Source organism: Leuciscus leuciscus (assembly GCF_965113295.1).
Source record: "Leuciscus leuciscus genome assembly, contig: HAP1_SCAFFOLD_639, whole genome shotgun sequence".
Lineage (NCBI taxonomy): Eukaryota > Metazoa > Chordata > Actinopteri > Cypriniformes > Leuciscidae > Leuciscus > Leuciscus leuciscus.
In genome coordinates, this window is record NW_028118100.1 from 779 (window position 1) to 12,024 (window position 11,246).

Here is an 11,246-nt window from a genome sequence, read left to right on the forward strand (position 1 = left end):
AAAAACTAAAATCTGTACTGAGTCAATACATATAAAAACACAAACCAACAAATTCCTACCTGTGAAAGGTTATCCAATGTCTTTGGCAATTTATAATCGTCGGTTTTACAACCAGAAGCTGAGCAATGTTGTGGCATGATTCTTGTGAGTGACGACACGTGGACCGTTCCAAGATGGCGGGCGCGCCGACGTGTCTGGAGCGGTCAAATATGTATCCTACGTTTACATTTCTATGGTCTGAAACCTTGCGCTCTCTAAATGCTAGACGCCTCCCACTAGTGATGGGAAGTCTGTCTCGTTCTGAATCGGTTCTTTTGAATCATCTTTTAATTACGCGATTAAATAAACAGTAAAACCATTTTAGTCACATTGTTTATTACATTTTAATTAACAAGAGTGTTTATTGTAATGCCATGTGTGCCAGCACAGTTCGGCCATGATTAGGCTCATAAAACTAAAATAATTTTATTTTAAACAAATTGAAAGAAGTACTGCCATTTCCATCTTGTGTTGAAAAGATGAGTGTTGATAACAGTTACACATTCAAGGCACACGCATATTTACATATTTTGTTCGCAACATCTCGAGAAAACAACTGATGAACGGTTTGACCGAGATCCGCGAACTATGGTTCAACCGATTCATTGAAAAGATCCGAATCAAAAGACTTGTTCACGAATATTAGACATCTCCCTCCCGCGCCCTTCAAGAAGCAAGCAGGAAATCGCTCTTTTCTCCCGGATTACTGACACGACTAAAGTTACAAACACGGCATCGTCATGAGCTCAAACAGACCAAATTCAACTGGTAAGTTGTTTTAAAATATACTGTTGAACAATGCTTATAACGCAACACTCATACTTTAATTTGGCTTTGTGCGCACTACTGTAGCCGGTGTGTGTGTTTCGGGTGAATGTGACACGTCTCACTGTTTCCGCTGCCCATTCAGACAGGTATGACGCTCACAGGTGAACTAAAGTCACAACAGACCCTCTCACATGACGAAAAACATGTGAAAAGTAGTTACATGTGAAAGGAGTTATTCTTTATCAACTAATATGCTATATTAAAGAGTAATTTATTGTGACTTATACACATAAACACCATTTAGTCCGTTTAGTTCTTTCGATGAAATACTGTATACCAGTTACAAACAGTATCTAAATAGCGAGTTTTTATAGGAATGCGTGTTTTGCTTTAATATTAATGTTGCTTGGCAGTTTAAGTGAATATTAAGGTCTTGGTCATCTATTTCCTCCTTGCTCAAGCCTGAAGGAGAAACTAGATGTCATAATATCACATTTCAGATAAAAACACCCTGTTTTTTTCAGAGTTTACATCACTGGGAAAATCCATTCTGGGCAATGCTTGTTTGACACATGTGTTATTGTGTTTTCCCAGTTATCATTATATCCAAAATTCTTTCAATATATTATACATAATGATTAAAATATGAAGCAAACCTACATTGGCGTTCAGAAGCTGGGGTTAGTAAAAAAAAAAAAAAAAAAATTAAAATAATATATATATATTATTAGTTCATTAATTAAAGAATCCTGAAACATATTACTAAGCAACTTTTACAATGAAAATAAATTATTATTGAGCACCAAATCATCATTAGATTCATCATCAGATTAGAATGATTTTTAAAGGATCATGTCACACCGAAGACTGGAGTAATTGCTGCTGACAAATTCAGCTTTGTCATCACAGGAATAAATATATATTAAAAGTGAAAACAGTTAGTTTAAATTGCAATAATATTTCACAATATAGCCTAATTGTCTTTACTGTATTTTTTAAGTAATTGCAGCCTTGGTGAGTATGAGACTTCTTTCAAAAACATTAAAACATCTTACCCACTACAAACTCATATCATTATGAAAGCTTGTTTCGCCACTGAATAAAAAAATAAAAAGGTAATTTTTACTTTTTATCTCCCAATTATGACTTTTTTCCCCCCTCACAATTATGACATTTCTCGCAATTGCAAGTTTAGTAAATACCTTTTAATTGATAGTTCATCTGAATTTTTTTAAAGTTCATACAGGTAAAATTCTTTCATCATTTGTATAATACCCTCATACCTGTATGACTTTTTTTCTTCTTCTGTAGAACACGACAGGAGAAATTCTGAAGAATGTACAGGCAGCTATTCATGGAAACTTGTTTCCTCCACAGAATAAAACATTTTAAAAGATAATTGCAACTTTATCTCGCAATTATGACTTTTTCTCAGCTCGCAATTGCGAGTTATAAAGTCAGAAATGCAAGTTTATATCTCATAATTCTGACTTTATAACTTGCAAGCATTTGCGAGTTTACATCTCGCAAGTATGACTTTTTCTCAGAACTGCGAGATGTAATCTCGCAATTGCGAGTTATAAAGTCAGAGATGCAAGTTTATATCTCATAATTATGACTTTATAACTTGCAATTGGGAGTGTATATCTCGCAATTCTGAGAAAAAGTTATAATTGCGAGATGTAAACTCGCAAATGCAAGAAAAAAAGTCAGAATTGTGAGATAAAAAGTCGCAATTACCTTTTTTATTTAATCAAAAAGGTTATCAATATGCATAAAACCACTTTAAAAAAGCTGGATGCTGATTTGTCAAAACAGTGTTTAAGCCATGGTAAAATGCACAATATAGCAATAGCAGCTAAACATTTTTATTGTTTGTCTTCTGTCTTAAAATAGTCTTACCAACCCCTAATTTTCCAGGGTGCCATTTTTGACCCTCGTAATAATAATAATGTATTGGTACCCTACAGCTGATGACCAACTGGACCCTGAGGAAGAGAAGCGGTTGGCGGCAGCCGCCCGTGAGGCTAACCGTCTCCCTGAGCTCCGTCTGATCCTGCTGGGCTGGAGATGGCCGGGGAAAAGCCTAACCGGCAACACCATCCTGGGGCGTGAAGAGTTTCGTCTGGAGCGTGCTGCCGAATTCAGCGTGAAACGCGAAACCGAGGTGGATCGGCGCAAAGTAACAGTAATAGACACTCCTGGCTGGTTTTCATCCCAGACCACACCGGCAGACTATCAGCAGGAGATGGTCCGAAGTGTAAGTATGTGCACACCTGGACCCCACGCATTCCTGCTGGTCATACCGGTGGGCATGTTCACCGAAACGGACCGGGCTCGTATAGAGGAGAATTTGGCGCTGTTCGGAGAGGACGTGTGGAAGCACACCTTGGTGGTGTTCACCTGGGCAGAGATTTTGAAGGACAAGTCCATAGAAAGGCATATACGAAGGGAAGGTCGTGACCTTCAGTGGGTGGTGGACAAGTGTAAGAAGAGGTACCACGTCATCAATAACTATATTTTTGGCGAGCACCCACAGCTGCCTCAGCTGATGGAGAAGGTTGAGAAGATTGTAGCTGAAGAAGGTGGTTACTTCATCCTGAAGGCAGATGCAACTAAAACACAAAGTCAAACTCAGAGTCTGAACACCAGTTCAGTGAAAGAGAACAGGGAGCTTGGCGCTAGACCCAAACAGAACGGCTCCTGCAACTCACTGCGGGCCATGGACGTGGATCCTCCACAGAGTGAGTGCATGTTATAGCATTTAATACACAATAGCATTCACAGTGCTGTTCTGTCTATTATTGCATACACTGTTTACTTCTCCTGAACCTTTGTTCTAATTAAAGCTTGAATTAATCAAGCTTATATCATGTCATAGTGTCACGCTGTTGTTTGTTACAATGTCGAAAATTGGTAGCATAGTGTCATAATGAAAACTTTTTTTTTTGCATGATACAGCATAGCATTTGAATGATGTAATTTCTTTGTTTTTCTATCTCTGCAGGTTTGGTTGAAGGAGTGAGTGACTGATGCTTTGTGAACAGTTCCTGTACTTCTGTATTCATTACCTCAATTCCACTGCACTTAATAGTGCTTAAATTATTAGTCAAATACCCACATATCAGTCCACCAGTCCAAGCAGCTTCAGGTAGCAGGGTTTATAGGAAGCAATTGTCTGTCCCTGTAGCTTATTCTTCTCAACCTAGATATATAACGGATAAGACGCTATCATCAAAAGACAAATTTGTGTTAGTAAATCAGTTGTACAATACTGATTAAAAGTATATCACTACTATAGTTACACACTGACTCAATCACCCATGTCCTTTTAAACTATTGATGCAGAGAAAATTGAGGTACAGTAATGGTGTCTAGTAGAACAGAAACACTCCACACTCATAAATTATTTGCACTTAATTGCTTGTAAAGTGCCTCAACGAATGCACTAATACAGTTATCAGAGATTGGAGTCTAGTCATTATAATATAGCATGGGTTAGTTACTTTGGTGACAGTTATTATGGATTTATTAATGGTCAAAAACCAATGTTACGTTTTCCATTTTATTTCACATCATAGCTGCAGTTTTAGGTGTTTTAGATACAGTACGTCCCCAATCCTTATCAAAAGTATATTTCTGGCTGTTTTATAATGATATTATTTTCTAATAATATCATTATTGCTGTTTTATTATTTGAGTGTATATGAAATATTTTCATCACCCTGAAGTTACTGATTGTTTTAGGATTGCTGTGATGCTTTCTAAAAAAAAATTCTTTCTAAATTTAATTTTTTCTATTACATTCTGTCGATTAAATGTCTTTACAAATGGTTTCCTCCTGAAACTGTTGCTGCTTAACTGTTTTATTATAAGCACTATGAATGAATTTCATCACTGTTTTTATTTTGGAATATGAGTTCTTATGGTACTTGATTGACTTCTATTAATTGATTTACATGAATGCATTCCTTTTTTTAGATCTGTTGACATTTCTGACAACCATAAAAATTTCCTTCCCAGACCGTCTGTGTGACCTTTTCTTATCATGAGGATTTAATGCTTCCCTGCAATCAGATACTTTATGGTTCACTTTTGACTTCAAAAGATGTTACCAAATTATTCCTTTTTTATATATTTTGAATTCATATTGTTATTACTATTGTGGTTGTTGTTTTAATGATAATAAAAATATATCCTCCTATTTCAATTGGGTCCATTTTGACCTGGAAGAGGTACATACAAATCTTTTTAAAAATCCATAGTTTTTAGTATGAATATTAAACTTTGTAAGTTTAAGACTGTCAAAATACACATTTATTTTTGCAGATTTTATTTTATTTTCTCCAGGTTTAACAATTTAAACTAAATTTCAGGTCCGTTTTGACCCAAAAGTGAACTGTGGCTTTACACATGAAAGTTTGCTGCTGCTGCTGCTTCTTCTTTTTTTATTTTTTTTTATTTTATTTTATTTTTATATTAGTTAGATTTGTCTCAAATTACTTACATATAATACATTTACCATCTTTCCTACACTCGCACAAACACACATTTTTTCCTTCTCACTGGGGCTGCATTTTGTTTTTAAACATGCTCATCCATGCACACACAATAATTCTGAAAAAATAAAAATTCACTTAATGTGATTGTAGAACAAAAGTTCAAAAGTCCACATTTCACTTTGCTACCACCTATTAATAACCCTTTGGGTAAAAGGGAGATTCACAGAACAGAACACAACAAGTTCATATTTACAGATTTAAAGAAGATACCATTCTGTAAAAAAGGACTCACCCGAAGCCATACCGGCTTATACATAAATTCAAGTTGGTTTAACCATTTTTCTTTTGTATGTTTTTTTTTTATTAAAATTAATATATTTTGTTTGAAAACATTTTGAAAATATAGATGTTTTGTTGGAAAATAATATGTAGGTTTCATAAATTTAGACTGTTTTGAGCATTCATGAGTTATAAGTTCTAAAAGAATTTAATTACATTCATACTGGTAATTCTAATTTTATATTTTCTTATAAATTTCATCTAATGATATATTCACATACAATCTCGGTAGCCTAACACTTTAGTTAACACAAACTAATAATGAACTGCACTTCTACAGCATTTATTCATCTTTGTTAATGTTAATTTCAAAAAGTTGTATTTGTTAACATTAGTTAATGCACTTAGAACTAACATGAACAAACAATGAACAGCTGTATATTTTATTAACTAACGTTAACAAATATTTTAAAAAATACTGTTACAAATGTATTGCTCATGGTTAGTAAATACATTAACTAATGTTAGCAGATGGAACCTTATTGTAAAGTGTTACCAAAATTTCTCTAATAAATATTAGATACCAAAATAAATATTGATGTGTCTTTTTTAATAAAAATGTGGTAAATTAAGTAATTAGCAGGTAAGACATGGTAACATTCAAAATGTTAAAACTATTGTGCATTCACTCATGAGAAGTTACTGATTAAAATACAATATGGACTTTAATTTAAAAACTGTTTTACAGGTTGAATGGGCTCTTTTATTATTTTCAAAATGACTTATTTTGAATAACTGTTTCCATCATCTTACATCAAATTGAGTCAGTCAAGAACATAAATGTGTTTTTTATTTTTATTTTATTAAATATAAGATGGATGGAAAAATTATATATATATATATATATATATATATATATATATATATATATATATATATATATAATTTTTATTTTTTTCTTCTATAATCACAGACAGGACTTCTGATTATTAATAGTATTTTATTCTACATTTATCTGAATATAATCTGAAACATTAAAATGGTTAAGAGTAAAGTTAATAAATACAGAACATAAAATAATATGTCAGTAAAAACAAAGAGGACAAAATTCTCAGTCTTCACTTCAGATTTTGTGTATTGTGACAGTTGCCATATGCTGTAAACAAAGATCAGTTATAAACTAGACCTGTAGAACAGCAAGACAAATCTATAGTCCATTAGGACCTCTAAAATTACAGAAACATTTTCCAGTCCACTGTAGATCGAAATCAATGCATAAGCACTCTACCCATAACTCTCTGCAGTGTATTGATTAGACACAATCTCTGCATTGTTTGATGGGGATAGCAGTGTTTTGTAATTATTGTGGACATCAACGGAAGTTGTTTAGCTATGGACAAGGTATCATTGGGCTACTTAAAAGTTAAAAGGAAGTTAAAACAAATGCAAACAGAACTGTGCCATGTTTTTCTCAGGAGTGTATTTTCTGTATTGTACATGTTATATTTGTTTAAAATCCTTATTTCCAAAGTCTAAGAGCAAGTGAACGCCCTGTTGCATGTTACAGTAAATGCCAATTAGCAGCCTGTTGTCTTTCCATAAGATCAAATAATGTGCTTCTCTAGCATAAGGATTCCACAAGACCTTCAACATTCCAGCATTTTTTTAATTTATTTTTTTTTGTAGCCCAGAGATGTGAGGAGACATTCTATAGCTGGAAAACATGAGGGAAGCCGTTTAGTAGTTGGCAAGAGGAATTCAAGTATTCCCATTAGACTGATTGTCGGAAGGGTCATGCACAACTGTGTTTGATTAGAAGATTGATGGTCTATAGTTATCAACAAAGATCTCTCAATTGGAAAAGGGGCCTGGTCATGGAAAAATATAAGATGGTTGGAAAAATTATATTTTGGTGCTTTTGACGCTTGCAAAACGTTTGCGTATCTCAGAGAAATTGATTTTGCTTGCAAAACTTTTGTTCTCTCTCTCTCTCTCTCTCTCTCTCTCTCTCTGCATTCCCCCAAGAAACTGCTTTCATTTACAAAAGTGTTTCGCTCTCTCACAAAATTGTTCACCCGAGAAAGTTTTTTTTTTTTTTTTTAGCTTTTTAATCTTAATTTTTAACTGCTATAGAGGTCAAATAATTGTTTTGTTTTTATTTAGACTCAAATCAATATTTTAACGACCACGTATTTACTTATTTGATGAATAGTAGTCTACTTACATAACTGCCAAGCACAGAGAAAATATCCAGAGACAACCTCCTCTAACCCCCAGTTCCCCACCTCGTCCCCTATCCCGTCTGAGTCAGCACAGACAAAACATTTACTTTTAACTATGGTACTTCCCAATAAAACTGTCGGAAAATTACAGGTTCCAGGAACTCCTTAGCCTCAGCAGTTCCTCTTTAGATGACCATGTGTTATCATCTTGGCTTTATAAATAATTCTTTCTGACTGGAATCACAATTTCCCTTTTAAAGAAATAGTAACCCTCTGGGGAAAAAAAACAGGAAAATTACACATACAGAATGGAAAATAGACAAAATACCACTGCTGTGTGACTTCATTTGAGAAAAGAATAAATTAGGTAATAAATGTGATGTGCAATGAATCACAATGGGATTTATCTTCCTGATTTTCATGAAAGAACCAAATCCTCAAGGCCTATTCAACTGTTTATAAGTAAAGTATATTTTAAAACTCTATTGGTACAAACGCATGAGTCAGTTCAGTTTTAAGTGCATAATCTAACCTGAAATACTTTTAAAAAATACTGAATCTAATATTATTATTCTACAGAGAGTCAAGCGTGACCCTGTGCTCCCCATCCAACACAGCCATGTGTGGTATATCACTCTGTGTGAGCGTGAGGGTACCTCACTTGAGAAGGCACATGTTTACACAGATCTCACATTTCCTGTCCCAGGTCTCCTGGATTTCCGTAGTTCCTGAGTCATTAGGTTCTGGATCCTGTAGCCATTGTAACAGGCTATTTTTCAGCACACATGGTCGCTTCTCCCTTCCTCTCCGAGCAGGGAAGGGACCCATGGGCAGATAATATCCCAACACCCACTAAACTCACCGAAGAGAGGATGGCAGCACAACTCAGGGATTAATCTTGGTGAGTAGGCTACTATAGCATCTATAGCATATTTCTGTTAAGGTTACATATATTATTGTACTTTACATGTAGGCTACTTTACATGCAAATCTCTTTGAGCTATCGCTTGAATGAAAGGTTCTCATAAATGAAGTTTATTGATATATTAAGAATAAATCTAGAGCATAAAGCAAATTATGAAAAATATTACTGATTTTCTTGAGTGAGTGGGATAAGTCGGATTTATTTGTTTTAGAATTAAATTAATATAGGCCTATAAGGTTAGGAATGTAAGTAAAGATAGATCTGTAAAGAAAAAGGTCATCCATTATGATCTGTGTTTTTCCCCATTAAAGCTACAAGCTGAAGTCATGAGATCATCATCCTCTCGTCTCAGTTTTTCCTCGAAGGAACCAATATGGAACAGGTAAGGAGTTCTGCTTTTAGATATATTAGCGATCAAATGTCTTAAAACTAAATATATTGTTAAAAGGTAGCTCTAAATGTGTGATAACTGTCCATTTTTTCACAGGAATGTGCCAAAAATACAATGCATTGAGTAAACTTTACATGCATTTTACTATTTGACCTGTAGAAGTCGCACTTGTTACATTAACAATACTGGATACATATGTAAACATACATAAACTAAAGCTCAAACTGATGATTTATTATAAAACTACGAGTAAGTAAGATACTGTAGGCCTAAATCAAAGTCAATTTCTGTCATAAAACAAAGAATAACAAATACACATTGCATGGCGGTTTAGTGTAAATGTGTGTGTGGGGGGTGTGGGACAATTTCTACAGACTTGACTCTAGAAAACCTTTGCCAGTTTAGAAGCTATTTAGCCTCTTTTTAAGAATGTTACTTTTGACGATATAAAATATAAAATTATGTATAAAAATGTCATTAAGGGATACTTCACCCCAAAATAAATATTCTGTCATCATTTTACTCACCCTTAAGTTGTTCCAAACCTGTATAAATTTATTTCTTCTGCTGAACACAAAAGAAGATATTTTGAAGAATGTTGGTAACCAAGCAGTTGACGGTATGTATAGCAATTGACTTCCATATTTTTTTTCCTACTAGAAAGTAAATGGCTACTGTCAACTGCTTGGTTACCAACATTCTTCAAAATATCTTCTTTTCCCCGCAAAAGTCTAGCTATCTCAGAAACATACACTTTTATAACATTTTTACAGATAGCCTACACGATGCCAAACACTGAACTGCTGCCCACGGAGCCTGGCTGTGTGAGTGGGTTTAGTGAGAGTCGAAGCATGCGCAGAGGGGTGGGTGGGCGAATGTAGAGCAGAGCGCGCGAGTGTGTGTGTGTGTGCGCGCGCGGATGTCATACACTCTGCGTTGCGCATTTCACACGATCTGAGTGCAGTGAGCGATCAGGCAGGCGTTTGACAAACAGCGGAGTGTGAATGCATTCACTGACACCTATGCACTGCAACATAATTCGACGCTATAACAGCAGTGTTTGTCGTAAACATCACACGGGGGAACGTTATGTGGGCATCATTTCACGGCGCGTGCTGTTGGAATCGCAACTAACGTTAAACAACTCAGATCAACTCCGAGCTTCATGTTCGAGGGGTAAGGGGTGAGACAGCGTGCTATCCCAGTCCCAGGGGGAGCGACTGAACCCAAATATAACAGGTCGTTGAGTTTTCCGGAGGGAGAACCGCTTAGCGCGTGCTAGTAACGTTAGTTTGTTTTGTGCGCGTGCTGCTGCAGTAGACATCTCGCGCACCGTTAGCTCAACATCTCTACGGCCTCGGAAGTTCGTTTGTTTTTCTCCTTTTAATGCTTTCGGTCGTCTGAACACTCATTTCTATCTATTCTCTGGACGAACCCACGCTTTAGGATGCCGGATCAAATATCGGTGTCGGAGTTTCTGTCGGAAACAACAGAGGATTACAACTCTCCCACTACATCCAGCTTCACCACCCGCTTGCAGAGCTGCAGGAATACAGTCGGCGTGTTGGAGGAGGTACGAAACTGCTTTTCTCGTGCTGCAATGCATTAGTGGATTGCATCTGTTTACACTGGTACTTTGCACTTGTAATTGCGTCTGTTTTTTTTTGCATCTGATTATGTTCGTGCTTTGCATTTATTTACTTTGTACTGCTCCTCTTTACAGTGGTGCATAAGTACATAATATCTGTTTTTATTAGTGCACTACTGTTTACATTTGTCTTTTACATCTGTTCATTGCATCTAGCATTTGTCAGCTGCATCTTTTTACAGTGACGGCGCATTACTGTATTGGATCTGTCTTTAGTAGCATTTGTTTACATTAGTTCATTGCATTTAATAACTTTGCTATTTTGAATTGGTCCATTGCGTGTGTTTACTGTGTTTCTTTGAGTTTGTATCAATGTATTGTAGCTCTTTACTTTGGCGCTTTGCATTAGTACATTGCATCTGTTATATTAGTTTATTACATCTGTTTACATTGTACATTTGTATCAGTAGTATATTGCTTACATTTCGTTTTTGGTACTTTGAGTTAGTGCATTTGTATATTACTTATTGCA

General features: G+C 35.4%; 1 protein-coding gene and 1 long non-coding RNA gene across 2 annotated transcripts; both read left to right on the forward strand.

Annotated features, from left to right (window-relative positions):
* Positions 1-654: 654 nt before the first annotated feature.
* LOC309491856 (GTPase IMAP family member 4-like) lies at positions 655-4,832 on the forward strand. The gene is made up of 3 exons (XM_082190879.1): positions 655-807; positions 2,778-3,551; positions 3,815-4,832. The coding sequence occupies exons 1-3, from the start codon at positions 780-782 to the stop codon at positions 3,838-3,840; spliced, it is 828 nt and encodes a 275-aa protein (XP_082047005.1). The 5' UTR covers positions 655-779; the 3' UTR covers positions 3,841-4,832.
* A 3,685-nt stretch (positions 4,833-8,517) lies between these two features.
* On the forward strand, positions 8,518-10,780 carry LOC309491857. Its single transcript, XR_014203349.1, has 3 exons — positions 8,518-8,711; positions 9,047-9,117; positions 10,573-10,780. It is a non-coding gene; the product is annotated as an uncharacterized lncRNA (long non-coding RNA).
* The last annotated feature ends 466 nt before the right edge of the window (positions 10,781-11,246 follow it).